Source organism: Xiphophorus couchianus, chromosome 10, assembly GCF_001444195.1.
Source record: "Xiphophorus couchianus chromosome 10, X_couchianus-1.0, whole genome shotgun sequence".
Lineage (NCBI taxonomy): Eukaryota > Metazoa > Chordata > Actinopteri > Cyprinodontiformes > Poeciliidae > Xiphophorus > Xiphophorus couchianus.
The window spans coordinates 15,620,467-15,643,658 of record NC_040237.1 but is presented as its reverse complement, the minus strand read 5'-3'; the positions used below and the strand labels follow the sequence as shown (position 1 = coordinate 15,643,658).

The window sequence follows — 23,192 nt, the reverse complement described above, 5'->3', positions numbered from 1 at the left end:
AGAGTTATTTCAGATGAATTATTTCACAGCTTCCCCTGTGCTGATGCTCTAATCCTACTGACCCCAGAAGGTTTTTCTTTGCAAAATACGGAGAAATTTCTTGTTTGAAGCTGATTTGGAATTAACCACCTGCATAAATCTGAACAATGTGTGTAAAACGTATATGAACTTTATGAACTGTCTTTACGGCTCTAATGAAACCTTGTGAAATTGAAGCAAGTTTAATCTTTTGTGGACCTCGGATATTATTATTATTATTATTATTATTATTAGTGCTTGAATCTAAACTTCACGTTATACAGGTATGTAAAAGCAGGTTTATTCGCATAGCACATTTCAGCAACATTCAATTTAATTTGCTTTACATGACAAAAACGGACAAGCAGCATTACATTTTCTTAAGTCATTATCAAAATTACTAGAAATTATCATTGTGAACAATTGGACTAAAGGCTAAAATTAATCTGTTATTAAGGCAGGGAGGTCTGAAAGAAATGGGGATTTTCCTTTTATTTAAAGGAACTCAGTGTTTCAGCGGCTTTGTAGTTTTCTGAAAATTTGTTCCAGATTAGTGGAGATGAAAAACTGACTGCTGCTTCTCCATGATTGTTTCTAATTCTAGGGATGCAGAAGAAGACCAGAACTAGAAGGCCTGCAGTAGATCAGGAATGTATTTTGTACTGCTAAGCCATTCAGTGATTCATAAACTAATAAGACTACTTTAAAGTTTATTCTTTGCCAAGTTAGACCATGTGAACTAACTCTAAAAAAAAAAAAGCACACTAACAAAGTCCTGAAGGATCAAGATAAAAATCTCATGTTTCACTTTATCAAATGTTGCAGTGAGGTGTAAGAACCGCTGAACAAACAAGCAGGATTGGCTCAATATTGCCATTCATATCTCCAAAAAAGGGCATCAACAGTCTGTAACGTTACACCAGAGAGTACAACCACAAACGTTTGAGGGTTTTTTTCCCCCCCTGGAAACCAATTCGTGCTTAGACGTCTTACCCTGACTGGGTCAAAAACATGAAAAATTCATGGGATCCGACTTTGTGTTCGTTAGAAGTGGTTGCCATTGGATACTTATGATCCTCTTATGCTTCAAAAGTCCCTACGCAGTCATTTCTTATGATTTAATAGATATTTGAAATCCAAGCATCTGATTGAAGGCACATCTGAGGCATATTATGTTAGTTTCGCTTTAAATTAAATCAAGGAGAAAAAGTCTGAGGTATCCTGATACTCTTACCAGAACACACACCACTTTTCCACTTCAGCCCCTGGGCTGCTGAGATAACCTTGTCACGGGGTTGACGTTGTTTCACTCGCTGCACTGAAGATTGAAAGAGATCAATCATCTCTGATTTATTCTGCCATTAACCTTCGCTGTCCATTTTGTTACTTGTACACTAATGGTTGGATCACACACTTCAGTGTTTCCTTTTGTCATTGTTCAGCCAAACACCCAGACTGTAATGCTGAGTCTAGCCCTCACTTGGCTTTCTATTCCCATTCTGCTGTTTCACTGAGTTTCAAGTAACAAAAGCCCAGTGTCTAAGACCAGGTTCTTCTAGGTTCTTCCCCTCTTATTCCCCTCGAATAAGAGGGGAAACGAAGCCCCTCTTATTCCTAGAGACAACTCCCATTGGCGACCCAAACGACACTTGGGAGGGCTCTCTGCAGACGGCTCCCCTCGATCCAATGCTCATGCTCACTTTGAAGAAGAGCCGTGGCGTTTCTTACATCTTCCTTGCTTTGAACTTCAAGTCCTTTTACCCTCAGATAAACAGTCACTAAGTGCCACATTGAAGATTAAAGAATGTGTTGGGACTGTTGTCTTCAGAAAGGAAAATAGCTTTATGTAGGGAAGGATTCTCATTTCAAACACACTGTAACATAAATCTCCACAATAACCGAAGACTCATCTTATTATATTCTGCAGCCATACATCAGGTTAAAAGGTCCGGCCTGCTGGTACTGAGGAAAAGCACGGCCTGGTCCACCGCTCTGACCGCAGCTTGCCTTTTCCTGCCACCGCGTAACAGAAAGCTTCACACGGTTTGATATGATTCACACACACAAACACACAACGACTCCCAAGAAGCAAGTCAATGGATCTGTATGCTTGAGTGCAGATTGTCTTGGGTGCTGCAGAGAAAGGTCCTGTGACTGAAGGGGGAACACAATCATGGACAGATCTTAAGCCTGTAGAATACAAATTGCTAAATGTGCACAGGTTGAGACGCCACACAGCTTCACGCCACAGATATTCATTCATAGAAAATGCTGAAGATATTCCAGAAAGGATATATTTGTAGTTTAGTCATGGTATGTACACCAGGGATGGTGAGTTGAGTTTCAAACTCTGATTATGTTTGTTAGGGTATGATTATGAACTTCTATCAGAAGTTGATAATCTGATAATTATGATAATATGGTCAAGGTCAACGAACGATGCATTTATGAAAATACAACTTCTCTTCGTATCATTTGACGCCTTTAAATTTGTCTCTGTCTCTTTAAGAAGCTCCTACCCTACTCTTTTCTCTGCCGTCAGCACGTCATGACAACCGTGCTTCTCCGTGATGTCATTTACAACCGTTCTTAGAAGTGTTGTAGTTGGTATGATGAGCTCCACCAGGTGTTTGCTAATTGCTGCTGCCGCTAGAATCCCCAGACGGTTGCCACGGGAGATTCAAGTATTCCTCAGATGTGCATGAATGAGTCAGAGCATGTTTTCGATGAGAGAACAACGTCATAGGATGATATGAATCTAAAAAAAACACAAGTACTTTGTGCAAAAATGTTTTTGTTGAACTTGATAGGCTCATATGCCAAACCCAGCAGACTCACCCTCGTAAATAAACAAAGCTGCACATATTTATTTTCTCCTGCCAGAAGCAGACAGTAAACACCTACATGTCTTTAAATTATTAAGTTCCCGGCAGTAGATGTGAGTTGTAAGCCAGAAAACCTACATCTCTTATTTGTGCCCTCTTCAAACCTCGTCTTGTTTTCCTCGCCTTTGATTAAATTTAAGCCGATAAACTCACACCCTGTGAAATCATTCCCACCGAGATCCGCTGAGAAGTCCTCTCAAAGTCCTCCTCGCTGGATATAAATCTGATAAATCCGCTCAGTCTCTAAGGAGCACGGGGGGGTTGGCTTGACGTGGAACTGTTGCAAGAGCTGGAAAGTTGCTGAAATCCCCCTCATCAAACTCCATCATTTCCTTGACGTCTGGTTTGAACTCAGTCACTTTATATTCTACTGCTGTTTGTTTACTTGCCGATGATAACGATGCACATATAGCTGTATGTTTGTTTGTTTTTTCTGGATGCCAGCATCACAGCGAGGGGCAAGACGTCTGGTGAGAGGAAGTTTGTGGGAGCTTTTGATGCTGAGGGGTTCGCTGGACCAGAGGAAGTCTTCATGTCCCTGAAAGCCTGACTGTGGGAAACCTCTGTAATCTCCTCTTCCCAGGGCCAAAGTGTTAGCTCCAAGCTAGCTCTGTGGTGCCAGGCCTCACTTTGTTTTAAACACACACCTTTCAGATAACTACACTTATGGAAATTGAAGTAAAGCTAAACACTATTCCAGATTTTATACCTTTTTCATTGGATAACTTTTCTTTTTTTCATTTCGCAATGAGTTTCCTATAGATATTTTTGACGTATTACAACTTCCAAGCATTGCCTGCCGTCAGCTTAGGTTGACTGCGATGTCTGTGTCATTTCCACATTTGAAGATTTTTTTCCGTGAGATGTGTAAAGCTTACTGCCGTTTGTCCTGAGATCTTCACCAGGCCGGCTGAATTTAAATCGATATTTATATTTCAGGTAATTGATTATATTTTCATTTAGATGTATCAGGACACAATTAGCTGAAAACATAGGCATACCGCACTTTGCTTTTAGATCATTTGTAAAAAATAAATCAAAAAATCATGTGTTCTTTTGTACATTTCAAAGCTGTGCACTGCTCTATGCTGGTCAGTCACATGAAGTCTAAATGATATTCACTGAAGTTTGTTGTAAGAGACAAAATAAGAAAATGTTTTAGAGGTGCAACATTTTTTTTACATGTGCTGTAAATCAAAGAAAACTCATTCAAGCTCATCTTAATGGTTTGAGCACATAGCGTTGCTCCCGGCTCACATGAATCCGTTAAGTGGCCAGGAGGAAAACAGTAAATAGACCAATTATATGGAGGAGGAAGGGCGAGATCACAATCAACAGCAATCTCAGCCCACCGCTGCAGTCTTGGGATTTCCCACCGACTCTGAGAGCAACAGGACCATCTGTAGTCGTGTTTCGTTCTTCTGAAACCGCTCCGGCCTGCTTCTGATTCAGCTGCGCACACGAAAACAAATATCAGAACAGCGCTCATCACTGGGACTGCAGGAAACAAACTCAAATGGCAAAATAGCTTTACTAATGTGGCTTGGATGTTCCTCTGGGTTACTTGGCACTTAGAAATTGTTTGAGTAGAATTAAAGGATGTTACATTTTACAAGGATGGGACCATTTAAAATGTGAATGTATGTGGAAGCAGGAGTAAAAAGATGAGAGATCTCTCATATGGTCTTCAATCAGATTGCGAGTGGAGGAGAATTCAACAACTCCTGCGTCAGCCAAGAAAAAATGTAACAATGTCAACATTGTGCATCATGATTACTGAGTGGAAATGAATCACGGTGTAAAAGTGTAGTGGATTCCAGTATTTGCCAACTTTTTCATATGTTGTTTTTTCCCAGCTGATAGTGCAGTAGACTGGTTCACTGACCCAGATTGCTACATTTGTTGCATTTTCAGATACTGTGGTTCACTACTTGGAAAAACCTCCTCGCCTGTTGGCGCTGCACCAAGAACCTCTGTAGGAAATGACACAAAAACCTCTGAAGACATTCAGAGGCCGCCTGCTTATTTGGTTTAGTTTTCTACTTTTATTTCCTGTTTGATGCTCAATAAAGAGCCTAATCATTGTTGAAGTCCGTGTCTCCCTGTCTTTTGTTACAGCTCAACGAGCCGGGTTGTAACAGGTCCGCATCAGAGTTAGATTAAAGCGGCCCAAACAGGGCTGGTGTGAATGCACCCTCAGTCTTAAGTCACCTTGAGGACAACTCCACACATGCAGGAAGTAGGGGCTTTTTGACAAGTAAAACAGGAAATACAGCATTTTTAGAACTTGGTTCTACCCATGTCTAATCAGATTCTTTTTGGGTTGTTGTCAGCTGACATCAAGATTTAAAAAGTGCCACTGAGAGTGAAATCAAATCATTCACCATCTTGTAAAAAACATGTGTTCTTCTAGATTGCGTAAACTTTATTCAGCAATGATATCATCCGCTTTTCATACATGTCTTTAACGAGTGTTCGCAGCTCTTTGTGCGTCTCGTCATTCTTCACCGCCGTCGCCCGGAAACTCATTCGGTACGTCTCAGTGCTTATCTCAAATGTTTCAATAACCGCAGTTTTTACTTTGTCGTAGTCCATCGTCTCTTCGGTGTCCATAGCTACGTAACCAGCTCAGCGGTGCCACACACTCAAAACACCATTTGGTATAACCCAGTGATGCAATCAGTGACATCATACACTGATGCCAGCCCAGGAAATGCTGGGCTGGCCCCTCCTATACAGCAGATCAGGCATCAGCATCTCAAGGGACAAACAATGGTGAGTAAAAAGAAAAAGACTATTTACTAGTGTAACAAGGTAGCCGTTCGCGGTAGGATTTTACAGTGACGATGAAGCGTTGAGGCAGAGTCAGGTGGAAAACAGCAGTGGTTTTATTCTTCACACAACATCAACCAACACTTCACAGGTGAAAACTGCAGTCTTAAATAGTCCCAGCTGTGATGGATCAAACCACCTTTAATTCACAGGGGAATCTCAATTCATCAATATCCACTTACTTAATTAAAATACCTTTTACTAAATATAAACATTTCTATTTACTTTTTATAAATATTTTATGTTTTATCATTACACCAAATGAAACACCACAAAACCCATAAACAATTCCCCCCCACACTTTTCAATGGCCTCTCCCGGAGACTATATATGGTGTCTGGACCCCCGGGGCAGTATTTGTCCAAACACCCTGGAGAGGACACAGAAAAGACAGGTGAGTCACTCTACATTAGCACTCCACACCCAACAGATTATGCACAACACATTTGCTCAGCTTTACCCACCAGTAGCTCATTGTTCTGAGTAACAATTATCCTCCCTCCACAGGCAACCACCTCACTCGTCAATGAGGATCAGCTGTGCAGAGCCCAGAACAGAAGGCTACATGCTAATCTCTAGAATACTCAATAAATACAATTAAAACTTCTTGTGTGCAAATTGTTACTGATGTGCAAATCTATGCTTAAAGTGCAGTGCTAAATAAAGTGCTTGTTAATAAAGTGCAAAAATACTTTAAAAATGCAATACAGTGATTTCAGTAAAATAGTCTAGAAATGCACATGGAGACAAAATAAACATTCATATTTATCTAACGGTTTAGAAATCGCAGCTTTAAACAAAACATTCGCCTGGACGCAGACGGCAACACAATGTTACCACAAACAAACCCGGCGTAGTGAGTGAAGCAAAGTTACAAATGTTTCATTTAAAGCATAATGACCAACTACTGGAAGATGAAATGAACCAGAAATATGTTTAAATAAATTGCAAAAAAATACAAAAATTGACCACTTTGTCACAGAGAACAAGGAAGGTAAGAATACAAGGATGACAGGACAAACGGAAGGAGACTATTTAGACAATGTGACAGGAAAGATATTTAAATACTTTTGTTCCTTTCCTACAATTATGTTCCACATTGTTACAAACTATTTAAGAACCCAGTGTGACCATCTAAAAATAGAGATTTAACACCTTAAAGACGTTGCAGTATCTACCTAACCCGAGTTAAACTGAAAAACTCCACACAAAGGCACCGCTGTCCAGAGGAAATGAGTCACTTCACCAGAAGATCATAAAAAATTGCAGTTTATTGTGAATACTACATGTTTATAATACAACAATGTTGTTTGGAAATTTTTCAAAGCCAATTTTCCTTCAAAGGTTTTCTTCCCCCTGCCATGTGGCTCCGTTTCCTGTGAACAAGCAATTACCCGAAAATGAACACCGACGCTTTCTCTGCTCACAGCGACGGCAGAGCGGAACGCCGGCTGAATCAACACCTGTAGCTCAATCAGAGGGAATATTAAGTCCTCTAATTAGAGGATGATGGGGTCTCGCTCGGCACCAGGCTTTCTCATCACATCAAAACTTTTCAAGTTTTAGTATTCTTGTTAGACTTATTGAAACTAACAGTTGAAATATTTCACATGTTTTCAGTGGTTTTTTTTTTTATGAATATCTTATAAAGTTATGAAGTGCTTTAGTTAAGTCCTAGAGTTACACAATTATTTCTGGTGAAATTTCCAGTCTTCCAGCTTATCAGGCACGACATACTGTAGTACCTCAAACGTAACGTGATGCTCATTTCATTGATTTAATTCTTGTTCTTTCAGTCAATGGACACAAATTGGGCTTTTTACATGAGACACAATGCATGTATTTTTGGGGTGTCACATGTATCACCTCAAACTACACACCACATTTTTTACATGAGGGACGTCAGGGATTCCTCTGTTTCAATTAACAGGAAAAGTTTTTAAGACCGTTTAAAAACGCTTCTAATTTCAATTTAGGTCCTACGTGAACTTAATCCTGGTTCCTCCACAATCCTGCTCAGTTATAATCTTGCTTCACAGCACAGTCTGAGCTTTCTCCCGGCAAATCAGCGAACAGAAGATGAACTTATGAATGACGACATTGATTTTCTGTGCCGTTTTAGAATTGTAGTCTGCCTTTAGTTTTGGCAACGGAAATTAACAAACGCTGCGTTCAAATCGTGCGACGGAAACTTGTCCATCATCTTCAAATTGCCAGAATGGCTCTGGACGCGTCGCTGACATGCATTGACAGGGGGCTCTTGACCTTTGCCTACTTTTTTCCTCTCCCCGGTTCTTTGTACAATGGCGGATGAAATATTGAGACACTCTTGTTTTTATTTACTGCAAGTAAGGGCATGTGGTTGTCGGACACCTCTGTGCTGTGCTTGAATTCACCAGACAATCCAAAGGTGATGTGAGTTTGGTGAGTTTCACAACCTGGCTGTGCGCTGACACAGGTTGGTTTCAGTGCTACTTTCATCTTTTTTTGCCCAGTTTGACAACCCAGTCCCTAGATCTCCGGGCAGAACACCAACGCCAGGCAGCAGAATCTCTCTGATTGTTTGACGGTCCAATTTTCCAGATTTTGCAACTCAAGCAATGGGACACGCATGACATGGCGTTGAACGCTCAAAATGGAAATAGGAGCAAAAGAGGTAAGTATATGCTACATTGTGTTTATATTGCAGGCATAATAATAAGTAGTTATATTGTTTTTATACAGGATCAAATCCAAAGTAGTTTAGACAGAGTAGAGCCAAAGGAGACCTGGTGCAGGAGGCACTGGCCGGTTAGGAATTCTGAAATGAAATCCTGGCACCAAAGCATTAAAAGAACTTACGGAAAATACACATATTATAATTAAACGAGCAGATAAAGGCAGTTCTATTGTAATATGTATGGATGGAGAACAATATTTATGGGAAGGAAATAATTATTTAATATTGTGGAATGGATGAGCATTGGTTTTGTTTTTTATAACTCGGCTTTAATGACGGTTGCAAAAGACACACACACACCAACGGACGGCAGCTCTAATGGTTTTCCTCCAGAACCCGACACACAGCAGAACCCGACACACAGCAGAACCCGACACACAGCAGAACCCGACACACAGCAGAACCCGACACACAGCGCTCACAAGAGTCTTCTGCTGCAACCACAGTAACAAAGTAACAGAGTTCTATATATGACAAATACCACCTATAATAAAAACAAAGCCTATATATAAAGGTGCTGTTCCTGTGGTAGCTAAAATTGTTGATCTATATAGAAAGAAATGTATTAAAGCCAAACAAAGGACTTAACTGAGAGGTTCTTCTGAACCCAGAGCCAGAAGGTTCTACTTACTCCCTAAAATACACAAGGAACCAAAGAAATGGATTAAGCCCAAAACCTTACTTATTAAATATCCCAACAATAAAAGGCTAGATAAGGAACTACTACACTGCTGGACATTAACTTAAGAAGAAATTATTTTGAATTCGATGGCCAGTTCTTTCTACAAATCAAATGTACGGCAACGGGTAAGACGTTTGCTCCAGCTTATGCTAACATTTTCATGGCGGAACGGGAAACAGGAGAACTTATTTGCAGACAGGATGTTAGCCAAAGCGTTGTCCAGGTCACGTTCCTCCTGCATTAGGCTGAACTAAAGCCTTCCAACGTAGTCATGGTTTGTTTAATTCGTTGAACTTGTGTTTCCTCTGCTACTGGCTAGAAAGGCCCGTCTGTCCACTGTTGGTGTGTGACGTCTACAGCTTTGCTCAGAGTCCTGCGGTGCTTCATGGCGTCACCAGTGCATAGATAATACAGGATTACAACACGGCGACAGATTCGTTCTTTGGCATCCGTGGCTTCACGCATTAATCGGATTAAGTGAAACGATCATGCAGCTTTGCTTAAGCCTTTCAAGAGTTGTTGGATAGAACCGATCAGATTCCGATGCAGTGGTTCTGCGGTGTTTGTGGCGTTATCTACGGCGTTGCATTGTTTCCGTTTTTAACTACTGTTTAACATTCAGTTTTGACCGGTGCGACGTTTCTTTGAATGCATTATTCTTAATCACTAGAGTTAGTTTGGAGTTTAATGCTATTGTAGCAGCCTAAAACTCTAATTTTTTATTAATCAACTATAATAAAGTACAAGTAGTTTGATTGATTTTTTTATTATTATTATGTAACCTGAGTCACATCTCTGCTTTGGATGTATGTACAGTATATTCATAATATAATGAATTATTTACTTGAAGCTGTTTAATTAAATTAATTGTGAATCGCAAAATTGTCTCCCTTGTCACTTTAAAGTACTTAAAGAATAATGTTAATGTCAGACACATGATCATTTATTTAAAACATGCATAAACAATTAGTCCCAACAAGAAAGGAAACGATTGTGAAGCATTAATATGATAAACCAATCTGGAGGGGAATGAATATTTAATAAGTAAACAGATGGTAATACTTTGTAATTAAATGAAGGAAAAGTTTTATAAAACAACGGAAATTTCACTACGTTGTATTTGAAAGTGGATGGCAACTGGAAAAGCTTTTCAAGGTTTTTGCTCACAAGAGTTTGGGTCAGTTTTGTCTTTGTTTCAATTAGTGGCGTATGTAAACTTTTGGTTTCACCTTTAAAGTTTTTACAAAAATATTACTGACATCTTGGTTTCATTTCTGTTGGCTGCTGGAGGTCTGGTCTTGTTTGGAGCCGTTTTTCCCACCAGGAGGAGCCATGAGGTTGCGGTCAGTTGGAGGGCGGCTCCTGCGCACCGGTGCATAATTGGCACAATCATCGCCAGCATCAGAGGAGCGGGCGGCGGGTTCTCCGGCGCCAGAGTGTTATACCAGTAATGGTACCCAGAGCCCCCTGAGTGATTTCTCTGAGCTTTATCCGAGAATCCAACTCTAGTAATCCTTCCTTGTTCTCCTGTTTTCAGGTGCACCTTCGTGACGCAGAGTATTCGGCTTGTGAGAACCCAGTTCTGGCCTTTGGATTTCCCTCCTTCGTGACGCCGGTACTCCCCTGTCCGCCCTCCAACGACTCTCCCATCCGCAACCTCGGAAAATCCTCCAACCTTCGGATCCCGGACCGGACTCCTCCACCCTCCCGTCAGCCTTCAAGACTCCAGACCCAACCTGAGTCCCCCCACCCTCCGGCGGATGAACCTCACCTCACCCAGTAAGCTCCTTACCGAATCAGTTTTGTTCCAGTTTACATTACACTTACCTCTCCTCCTCCCTGCCTCCAGCACTAAGACGATCCCGATCCAGTCCCTTCAAGAAAACATTTACCCAACCACATATTCACCAGCTCTTGAAAAGAAAATAAACTTGATTTATCTGATTCTTTGTGTTTCTGCATGTGGTTCAAGCGTGTAGCTTCAATTATGACAATTTCTTTCTCTTCTCAAAAAATGCGTGTTGCTACACCGCTGCTATTAACTCACTAAACCTGGCACAAAGAATGGTGTTAGCTGCTTAACCAACACGTTCTCTATGATTATATAATAAGCAGAGAGAGACGTACAGTGGGAAATGTTGAAGGACTTTTATAATTTCTGAACGGGACGGATTAGAATAGCAAAACAGAAGCAGCAAACCTCCTGAGGTCCCTGTTTATCTATACATGTTAAAGAAAACATTTTGAGAAGGGTTAAAGATTCATTTTTTATTAAAGAAATTAATCTCTTTAATAAAATAAAGATTAATTTAACCCACACCTTTGTTTGGATTGAAGAGTTGACATGTAATGTATTCATGTATAGGAATCTTTATCAAAACGAGGAGATTCGTGTTGCAGCGTTTCCCTTTCTTCCTTGATGAGGTGCTTGCCTGATTTAAGCTCAACTTATATTTATTTTTTTGCCTTTCTTTCCCTCAGAAGAAATATCTGTTTCCTCTTTCTCGCCACAGCATTCCTTACGTCGGGACATTTCTGTTGCTCCGATGCCAGCTGAGGTAAGATGCTACTAAATTTAAAATAAAGTCGAGCTATAAAAAAAAACAAAAAACAAATCATACACATTGAAACTTTAAACACCTTTCCTCCCATTTATATACATATATATATATGAATAAAATTTGGGTTTATTCTAAATATAACGGACATGGAGATGTAAAAAAAAAAAGAGAGAAATGGAGGCAAAGGTTGAGGAGAGTACCGTACTCTAAAAGTCTGCTTCTATACCTGAAGAACGGGGGAAAAAATAAGCATATTCATATATAATAATTACATCACTGAAAAGTACACGGTAAAAGTGTAATCCATTTTAGATGCTTTCGGTTTTTTGCTTATTTTAGTTTGGAATATTTTTAATATTGAAAATCAATTCAACAAAATGCCCCTCAACAAACCCACATGAAGCTTACCTGCAGGTGAAACGTGTAAAACCTTGTTAGCTTTCAGGCCTAACTTTTCTTCAGCGTACAAACAAAAGCAGACATGTTCTCATGATATTCTTTTTTGGCCCATTTCTCAAAACATGTATACGTGTTCACGCATGGGCTGGTTTCTCATCTTCCATCTTGTAATATCCATTCCAAAAACTGATTGCTGGTATTTTCCATTTATTGACTCGATATAAAAGAATTGGTTACAACGCAGACAGGCAAATAAAACCTTAATTAAAAAAAAAATATGAGAAACAGAGGCACGGTTTGGAAAATCAAAAGAAACATGTCTTATCCAATGGTCTCGGTTGAAGAATCATGAGCATAACAAGAATGGAAAGAGAAACCGAAGGAGTCCACCGTGTAAAGTCAAATCGAAAGTGCCTGGAAAAAGGATTTTAAAAGAAAAGAACAAATAGTCAGAAAACTAGAATGAAATAAACGCATCAGCTTCCACAAGGACGCCATCAAAGTCAGATGAGGAAGACCTGGCAGCGCAGCAGTGAAATGCCCCCTGTGTTCTGCATAGGCCAAACCTGGGCTGCCCAGGGAACTGTGGACGAACAGATGGCGAGTCCTTCAGGAGCTCTCAGAAGGACAAAGTGCTACAGGCGCCTCTGGGCAAATAGAAATAAAGGTCACCAACTTCTGGTAGTTAAGGAAAACCTTACAAATGGTTTTGCAGTTTGTCTCCTTAATCTAGTCGGACATTAGCTGCTTAATAACAAGCTTCAGGTCATTTGTATTCAGCGTTGTAGAAGTATTTTCTTGCTTCTACAATATTTTTTTGGTTTTCTATACCTTTCTTAAAGGGCAGTCTTGTGTGTTTTCCAGTCACATGGTGCCATTTTATGGCACAATCAAGTGACTGTTACCTTAAGACATTATAAAAATGCCATGTATATCAAATACGACTTAGCAGAAATTTGGCTTTGTAATTTAACTCCTTGAAATTGGGCTTCTGTTCTGAAACTCCGCCTTCAGGAAGTCATCCCGATATTCCTCAACTATTGCAACGTTTTTACGAACGTTGCACTGGGAAGTGGCTCGTATCATGAGCTTGGTGGATGCGCAGTTCCAGCAGGTGTTTGCTAATTGCTAGTCTGAAGGTGGAGCGTCATACTCAAAGGCGGCGCAGGAGTTTTGCACAGCTGAATGGTTGCCACGGGAGATTAAAGGATTTTTTTCAAACATGCACAAAATAATCAAAGCCACACTCCAGGTTTGTTTTTGATGAGGAAATAACATTATCACACAATGTAAAGCTCAGAGTACTGCCCCTTTCATGCATGCACAATTTATTTATTTTTTTTTTTTGATATGTTGAATTAATTTGAAGTTAAAATTTTGAATATTGCACCTACCGTTAGTGTACATTTAAGTATAATGTATGTTTACAATTGAGTCGAAATATGTTTTTTCAGAAAACTTTTTTATCATTAGTGTTTCAAAAACAGCTGATTGCTGCTTTTTCTGAATTTTAGCCCAACTTTTCTGGCACATCCACATATCCCAGATCAAGCTAACGTTGATGCTACTGCTCTGATAGCCTGATGCAAAAGTCTATGCGTTAAGCCATTTATATTTAAACCAATGATTTGCAGCTAATCAAAACGGATTCAGCCAGCAGCAGTAGCCAGTTTAATTTTGCATGGAAGTACAAACTAAAAAAGGAGGCAATTTAAAAACGTTCTAATGAAATCCACTAAATTCGCAGCCTGTCAACCTCGCTGCTAGCTTCCTTCAGTTTGTTCCAAAGCCTTTTTGGTCCGTAGAAGTACAGTGAACCCTCGTTTTTCGCGGGGGTTACGTTCCAAAAAGAACCCGCGACAGGCAAAATCCAGGAAGTAGTAACCTTTTTTTTTACAATTATTTTACAATGAAATACTCCATAATACATTGAAACAAAAGAACAAAACCTTTTTACAGGCCCAAACATTTGTTTAACAAATAAAAAGTACTGTATAATTTTTTATTTTTTACAAATAACTACTGTAGGGGAGACCGGGTATGGTTGTAACACTTTTTGCTCCAGCACCTTTAACTCGCAGAATTTTTGAGCTAGAGTTTTCAAACTTTTATACAAAATACCCACATTTGTTTACTACAAATGGCACCAATTCAAACCTCTGCAAGAATATTACAGACCGCATGAGTTCATGTCAAATACATGGTGTTCCTTTGTTACAACCTACCCCGCTACCGAGGTAGGTTGTAACACCTGCTGGGGTAAGTTGTAACAATTAGACAAAAGAAGCAAAAACAGAGGCCACACCATGTGATATGCTTCAAAAAGAGGTTTACTGAATTAAAAGAACACTGTCTCTCTCTCTCTCTCTCTCTGTGACTGACCATAACTCAAATATACTCTGTTTGTGTGTGTGCATGTGTGTAAATTATTCTACTAGAACAAACTTCCTTAACATGTATAATGTATGCTTAATGAACACTGAACAAACATGTAGGTCTAACAAAAACCAATGTCAATGTGTGTGTGTGTTTGTGTCTATGTGTGTGTATCCTTAATCAGAGTCACAGTGGTGACAAATGAATGATGGTAGCCCAGGAGTGCAGGCTTGGTGGGCCCAGAGACTGCATAGGGCACATTTTACCCACACTTCCTGTGGCTTTGAGTTGTCAAATGGCTCCATACAGACAACACAAAAATATTCATCATCTTGAGGTCTCAGAATCCTCAGCATTGGCTTTTAACATTTTCTTGGAAGGCTTTCTCTCCTTCCTCTTTTGCTTGCCTTTATTCTTTGCAAAGAAACTCTTCCTTACATTTTTGCTTCCTCTTCTCTGTTCTTCTTCCATCAGTGCTTGTTTCACTGGTGTGTCAGTGAGTATTTCAGATTTCCTTTTCTTCATGATCCTGCCAGTTGTTTTCCTTCGCCCTGCTTTTGGAAATGGCCGCATAGCCAAAGGATTGAATGCCTGACCAGGAGACACCCCCGAGGTGCTTGGCTCATCTGGAGCACAGGACATGGTCACATCATTAACTGCAAAGGAGCCAGAAGTAGTAGTCTCCAGGTGAGTTGGAGGAGAGGAGGCCGTCCCCAGGTGAGTTGGTGGAGACTGTGGCTGGAAAGCTCCAGATGTCAGTGATGTACCTGGGTCAGGACGGTCAGTGACTTCTGAGGGTGCATAGTCACACTCCTCAAAAATGTCAGGATTGAAGGGCCAAATACCTGTAGATTGGAAACCGGCTTGAATGTTTTTCGGTGTTGCAGCTGCAGGCAGAGCAGTCTTCACAATACTTGGAATATCATATATCGTCATCGTCTTGGCAGGAAATAGTCAGCCAACACTTCCTCCTGCACCTCAGAGAAGACTTTGTTGCTGCTCCAATAACCTACTCTGGGAAGATCACTGGACCCCTGTTCTCTCAGCTTCTGCAGTGAATTGCAGTATCTGCTCAGTGTTACATGGCAGATCCCATGCGCCTTCGCAACTGATCTGACTGACTTGCTCTTCTTTGTGACCTCATCAGATGCCTTTTTTAAAACATCTGCAGGCACACCTCTATCAGTCTTTCGTATCCACTGCCTAGACCTTCTGTAAAATTATTAAAATCAAAATGTTCTTAGTTGTATGTAAGGGGATGGTTGTAACACTTTTTAAAGATGTGTTACAAACCACCCCAACCCTGTCAGCCATGTTTAGCTAGCTGTAGTAGCATAGCGGTTTGAAATTAGCACAGGAATGTGCATCACATTTTGCCTGAGAAATTACACTTTCATCTAATGTAAGTCATATGGTTTTATCTGCAACAGTATAAGTACTAAACAAAATATAGTCATGGTCAAAAAATTTACTTTCTTACCTCAAAATCAGTTTTTTCTCCTTAGTATCTGCATGTGCCTGTTTCCAGCCTTGACAATCACAATATGGGATTGGGGAGGAAGCGGGTAAACACTGAAATGATCATGTGACTCCTATCTTATCCCTGATTGGTGGAACTGGTGGTGTTACAACTCTCCCTATGTTATAACCATACCCGGTCTCCCCTACTGTAAAATAATCATTTTAATACCAGTGCCCGAATTGCGGAGATCAGCGCCGCCCCACCGCGACCTGAGTCATTGGATTAGAAGGGGAGAAAATAAAAAATGATTATAAAAAAAAAACAAAGTACAGTAACACAAATAGTGACTCTGGTGTATTTCACTGCTCTTCTGACTGAGCCGCTGCAGCCTGACTCTGCTCTGTAGCGTTTTTTGTCTTCTAAAGTTCCCGGAGCAGGTGTGTTTTTTCGAGAGAAGAACATAGTTATCGTTGTTGTTGCTCTTTTTTCTTCTGGGCAAAAAGATTCTTATAAACCGACATGCCACCACCAATTATGTTAAATTTGGCAAACTATTTTACGTACGTGTACATATTAAACCGCAACGTTGTTGACACACGGGTAGAGAAGAAGCGGAGAGACTGTTTAGCCAATCAGAATGCAGAACACAATGCACAATGCAAATCCGCGAAGCAGCGAGACGTGAAAGGTGAACCGCGAAATAGCGAGGGTTCACTGTATAAGCGAGCTGACCGCACAGAAGGAAGGACCCAGTTCCTCTTCGTTCCCTTTGTCCTTTGTCGTTGCCTTTGGCTTTGGGGTCTAAACCCAGCTGATGAGAGAAGTGCAATTTGGGGTCACATGTTTTAGGGCTGGGTTGATCCTGTGACGCGATACAGTCTGTGGCCCTGACTCTTCTTCAGCTGCAGAGTCATCTTTGTCCATCTCGATCTTGGCTTGAATCTGCTTGAAGGAACCAACCGAAAGTTCCTCTTTTTGCACTTGCTTTTATAGGGGTTTCCGCCCAACAGACATGTTTGCATTGGCTTGCACTGTCGCCATGCTTGTTTCATTGGCTGTCTGCTTGAGTTGATCCCAGATCCCCCGTTGCCTTGGAGATATTATGTTGTGACGTCTGTGATCATGTCCCAGGGTTGCTTTAAGGTCACCCTACATTCTTCGCCTGCACAATCTCATCTCTGCTCTCCTTTTGGTTCCTCTTTTGCCTGACCTTTCACCCACTATCTACCTCCAAGGCAACATCAGTGATCTTTGATTGCAGTTACACATTTTACAGGAAGGAATAGTCTCAACTATTTTTATCAATCTGCTGACTGGAAACTTAGGTCACTTTCTCATTTTTCAGGAGGCCTGCTGTTCCTGTTTCATGGCTTGGCAACTCTCTCTGCCTGACTATGATTTCTTATGATTAAATATAAAAAAGAAATAGAATTAAAGCAAAGCTTGATCGAGACAAACATAAAAACACAACCTGATTGATTTTATTGAAATTTGATTCTACTTTTGGGTCCTGATGTCACTTTGTGTGATTAGTTTGAAAGGTCACTTCATGTGTTGCTACTGCTACACTTAAATGTCCAGCATGGGAATAATGGGATGGACTGGGATGATCTTGAGTGCCGAGAGCCGAGACTGGGAGACCAGGGCAGAAGACGACAATGAATTAATCTTGCATATTATCTTACATGCTCATTTTGCTGTACTGATTGTTACCTTCGTTACTGATGTTTTCCTCTTTACAACGTTTTCCTCCACAGGTACTACTTTACTTCTCCATTTCCTCTGTTTCTTTAAATCCTTTAAATATTTTTATCATGTTTGATAGACTTTATTTGAGAATTATATTGAATATGGTATGTTTCTACTCATTGGTTTCAGCCATGTTTTTATCGTGTTTAATCACTTCAATCTTAATATCACATTATATTAGCTTTGTGACATGAGTCCAGCGGTTTGCAACACTGAGGGCTGCGGGCCGTTACTAGAGACATGGCGTTCTGTGGGGGGGCCACGGCCCGATGCGACGGCTTGAAAGAATGATCTGCTGCACTTTAGCTTAGGATCCACATGCACCACACTTAGTGATTATGGTGGGGGGGAATCTGTGCCAACAGGGGAGCTGCTAGGAATAAAGAATTGTGATTTCCTCTATCTTTTTTATCTGCTTGCATGCTTATGTATTACACACACAACAATAAAGGAAATGACACATTAGAGAACGCCCTCTTTAGGGCATAGCGTAGATAAAAACCCTTTGTAGGATATTCACAGCAGTGTTAAAAGTTCATCCACTCATTGCTAACCAGCAGAATTTGGTAATCCATAACAATCCTGTGATTTACGCTGACCACGGCTGGGACCATGACGTCATGTTGATGAAGCTTCCAACACCAGTAACAGATGTCCCACCTGCTCAGCTACCAAATTGCAACAATCGTCTTAAAATGTAAGTCTTTCTCTGATCAGCAACATGACATCAGGTTTTCTGTCTCCACTCCTCCAGTCCTGCCCACCAGCAGAACCAGAACTTAGCATAGCTCAGCTGTGTTGGACCAGAGACACATGTTAAGGACACAGGACATCATCACTGAGGACCAGAGGTGGACACTCCTGTGTCAGTTTATAAAGTCCTTCGTGGATTTATTTTCTGTTCTTTCATTGCTCTTCATCACAATAAATTTTCTACGTTGTCATCTTGTATTTTTACATCTTGTTCTTATTGCGTTTTAGAGACGATACTGTTCAGCTGGCCGGAGAGGGACCAACGAGAACCGGGCCCAATAATCGCCGATGTGAGAGAAATATTGAAGTTATGAGAATAAAATCTTTGTTTCTGACTCCACAGACAAAGGTTGAGTGAAAAACATGTCCATGATTCTCATGTTTCTCTACAGTAACCAATAGTCCTATGCCACCGCGTCTTCAGTGTGTCGACATGAAAGTTGTTGCTGTTTCCCAGTTCAGTCAGAAACGTGGGCACATATTCAGTACTGCAGCACCGGACAAGGATACATGTCGTGTAAGTTTGTTTCTTCATTATCTCTCTACAGTGATTAGAAGACTTTTCTTTTTTTACAACATGAATATATTGATATAAGTTTTTCTGCAGGGCGACTCTGGTGCAGCAGTGGTGTTCAACGACATGATTTACGGTGTGAAGGCTGCAAGTGGAACAGACTTCGCATTTTGGACGCCAGTTGCAAACATGGATGTGTGTGAATACGTGGATTGGATAAAAGAAAGAGCTGGGCTTAAATAAAACATAAACTATCATGAAATAAAATTCTCATCAAATTTCCTCTCAGATGTCATTTTTGTTCATATAAATACGGTAGTTGTATCTTCATCAGTTTGTTCCACAAGTTTGTCGAATTAGGATAAATGAATAGTTTCGTTTTTTCTCACCTGACCTTCACCTCCCTGATGGAGCGTTCTCAGAAATGAAAAATAAATGAATAAACGAATGAAAAAGACTCATTTCCTGGCTGATCATCTTTACTTTCATGGTTCAGTTTGTTCAGTTGATATTTTCCCCCCTGAGTCTAAAAACGTGACAAGAGTTTTAAATCGCATGAAGAGGAACACCACAAGTCATTTATTTATTCAGTTTTTGTCTCTATTTTACAGCAGAAATGAACATGCAGCATCTAAACTCTGCAGCTCTGGAGCTACTATTCCAGATTTAGTTCACTTTAAACTCCAACAAGACCAGAGAGCCGCACACAAAAATACTGAAACAGAAGTCACATAATACAACAACGAACAATAACAAAATCCTAAACGTTTACAAACAATAAAAATCATCACATTTTTAATAAAGATGCAAAGGAAATAAAAAGTTCAATAATTGAAAACAATTTAAAAGTTAAAATCTGGAGTGAAAGAGATGTTTTAAGAAACTGTTTAAAAACAGGTAAAACCCAATTAATGGCAGCTTTTGGTTGCGACGATTTTAACATAAATTTACAGTAGAAATGTTTCCTCTAGTGGAGTTAAACAAACTGCCACTGTTATTTCTAATTTTAACAACTTTTATAGGCTTACAGGAAGCTATAAAAAATTATTATTATTTTGGGATATATACTGTAGATGAGTGCAACACAGAGAGGACCAAATATCTTTTGCGTTATCTGACGGATGTCTTTTCAGATGTCGTTTTGGATTTAGTTGAGAACCATAAGTACAAATATGGCGACTTAAAAGCCATATTTGGTTTCTCAGGCCGTCGCCCAGGCAACGGGCATTGAAGAGAACATAAAGTCTGAGTAAGCAGAGATATTTGACATGTTTTTTCTAAAGCATGTCTCATCGACTGTTACATCTCCCTTAAATGAAGAGGACCCCATAGAGTTTCTCAAGGTGGGATTAGGATTCAGTTCCTTGATGAAACCTGTTATCAACATCATCCAGGAACTGATAACAACGAGGCGTCGACGAGAAGATCTGAGAACAGAACAAGGACACAATACGATAGTCGTTGCTGTGCAGAGGCATCAGGAAGTCCAAGACATGTTGCTGTGTCAGCTACCTGAAAAAGACACAAGAACGCGTTGTCGATAGCGTCTGGGCCGAAGTTGAGGGACAGCGATACGAAATCCAGCAGAAATGGATTCCTAATCTGAGCCAAAATGTTTTCAAAGACATTTCTAAAACCTTGGGCTGTTCTGCTGGATGGACGCTGTCTTTCATGGAGCATTCGGTGGTCGACGACGCAATCGCGTCGTGTCTGGAGAGTCGGCTGAAGACGCGCCCGAAAATAGGAGGCGATTTTATTACAAGTTTTTTTTTCTGGTGCTAGATGTCTAGCATAGAGGAACAGTGGTCAGCACTTACAAGTTTAGTGCTAAAAAGCATAGAATCCACTGTGACGATACACCTGCTTAATTTTTACACAAAGGCGACCAGATCCAGAGTGGAGCTTTTTTCAGGCAGCAGTAGATCTCTATTGGAAGAGACATGAGTGGAGGTGAGCCTGAGGGTACACGTAACTGAGCGAGAGTGTGAAGGTCTGTTTTTCTAAAGACCTGCACTTGGCCAAGAAGACGGCTCAAGCTTTGCTGCTCAGTTGAGAAAACCCTTTTGAAATGTTGGTACATAATTCATTAGCCCACTTCTACTGCTCCAAAGTTTTGCCTTTAATCTTAAAAGTAGCCGAATGTTTGGTCAAGGCAGATAAACCCTCAAGTACGGCAACTTTCAGCAAGCAAGTTAAGGCTGCTGCAGACTTCATCCAAAGTTCTGAAATCGTCCCTCATTGACGTAAACGTGACGAAAATTGCGTTGTTTCGTTCGCAGAGAGGCGGCCGCCTTCACTTCTCGACACCATTACAAACGTGCGCAAAACTTTCCCAATATTCTTTTAATGTGGAGAAAACAAAATTTCACAATGGAATTAAAATCACATGTGAATAAGCTTGCTTGCGTAGCGTCATTAAAAGTCATTCTGTTTTCCCTTTCATTTAATCTAGCACTTATTTCTTTTCCCCTTGTGGAAAAGTTCACCCGAAGACCATTTCCAGGTAGATAAAGTAAATTTTCTCCAGCTTTAAGACCAAACTAAGCTGCTTGGCACTCAGCAGATAAGAAAAGCTTGTGTAGTAATTTCAGAAAGTCTTCTGATCACCAGTCCAAAGCGAGGGTTTAAGAAATACTTGAGGAGGATTTCTTAAACCCTCGCAGTACACAGTTAGCGTAAAATGCCGGACGGATAGAGGTGAGAGGCGACTGCTATGGGTTCAGAGGGCGAATGAAGGATTGTATGAACAGCAGGGGTATGGTTGCCGTGGCAGCCCAGAAGAGGAGGCATGAGAAGCAGCGACAACCAGAGGTTTTTGATGTTGGCCTTGTGAAATGGAGCGTATTACTTCCTTTCCTCCCGCTGTTGCTCTCCAGGATGAGGACATGAGCATTAGCTGCTCTGTTGTCTGCCAGCACTGATGTGAACAATCGTTAGATGGAAGGTCTCAGCTGTATTTAGGAGCTACGATTGAGACCAAATATGTGCATACAATGGAAAAACAAAATGTCAACCTTTATTTTCTTAGTGTCTTGTCATGAAATAGATAGTATTTCCTATTTGGGATCATTTATAACTCGTCCATCACCCCTAATTCACACGCCTCCACCGCAACCCCCCCCCCAAAAAAAACAATGTGCACCTGGAGAACAGTAAAACAACCTGTGGCCGTCGTTCAGTTGTAAGGAAGTGCTGGTGTCTTCAGCCTTACTCGCATATTTTCGTCAGTAATCAAATCCCTGAAATGAAGTCGAATTTCAGGACTCAGAAAGTATTGCTACAACTGAAAAAAACCTTTAAAAAAAAATAAAAGGTAGATCGACAGATTGCAAAGGCACAGTAAAAATCAATCAATCCTTTATCTCAGCCTTGAGTCCTTGTTCCATCTGGAACAGATTTTTTTTTAAACACAGATAAAGATGAGGGAATCATACAGTTGTCTTCCGAGATTAGATTTTGTGAAATCCCATCTTTTCTAACACGTATCTCCAGACACAGCATTTATTTCTATCTGTATTTTATTTTTTTGATCTCATCACTGATAGAAAAACCAGTTGGAAGCTTTGATAGCAATAAGCTCCACATGCAGTTTCTTGAACGAGAAGACTTCGAATTGGTTTCTGAAATCTCTGATGAAAACAGTAAAATAAATAGAAGGGTGGTTTTGATTTTGCCTGACTTTCAGCTGTTGTGATTTAAAGGGAAAATTAATGAACTGTATGGTGGGAGCAGACAAACCACCAGAGAACAAAACAGTCTGTTCCTGACTGTAATCTGAGCACACCATGGCAGAAATACGTATATATAAGCTCCATAAGATGACAACCATACATCAAAAGATGTGTATTTAATATTGAATCGTTGTCTTTTTAAAGACTGACTATTGAGAGAATTTATGGATGAAGAGTGATGCTGAAAACAAACCATTGAATAATTTCTCATTTCCTTCATTGCTCCTCTCTTCCAGCGCTGAAAGCATCTTTGATGTGGACAGTCACCCACTTTATTGATGTAGCGTTTAAGAATAATCCAGAGGTTTTACTGAACCGAAATGCATCGAATTCCACAGCACATCTAAATGTTACGGTTGTCAAAGTCAAGCTAGCATAACTGACCTGCACATGTGCATGAGTATGAGCCAACAGAACACATCGTGCAGTGACAGCAACACGTTAGTATTCCTGTCTATGATTTTAAAGCAATATGATTGGTTGACATAGGTTATAGCTTAGTAATGCTGCC

At 40.4% G+C, this 23,192-nt stretch overlaps 1 protein-coding gene across 1 annotated transcript; it reads left to right on the top strand.

The window, feature by feature from the left end:
* Positions 1-18,195: 18,195 nt before the first annotated feature.
* LOC114152298 (cationic trypsin-3-like) lies at positions 18,196-19,232 on the top strand. Its single transcript, XM_028030138.1, has 4 exons — positions 18,196-18,380; positions 18,665-18,726; positions 18,829-18,953; positions 19,044-19,232. Exons 1-4 carry the CDS (start codon positions 18,304-18,306, stop codon positions 19,191-19,193), a joined length of 414 nt encoding a protein of 137 aa, XP_027885939.1. The 5' UTR covers positions 18,196-18,303; the 3' UTR covers positions 19,194-19,232.
* Positions 19,233-23,192: the final 3,960 nt, after the last annotated feature.

Bases quoted from the DNA above. Each gene is read 5' to 3' on its own strand.
- LOC114152298 (XM_028030138.1), top strand. From the start codon at position 18,304: ATGTTGATGAAGCTTCCAACACCAGTAACAGATGTCCCACCTGCTCAG. The intron at 18,381-18,664 runs GTAAGTCTTTCT...ATTGCGTTTTAG, and splicing joins TGCAACAATCGTCTTAAAAT to AGACGATACTGTTCAGCTGG. The intron at 18,954-19,043 runs GTAAGTTTGTTT...GTTTTTCTGCAG, and splicing joins CGGACAAGGATACATGTCGT to GGCGACTCTGGTGCAGCAGT.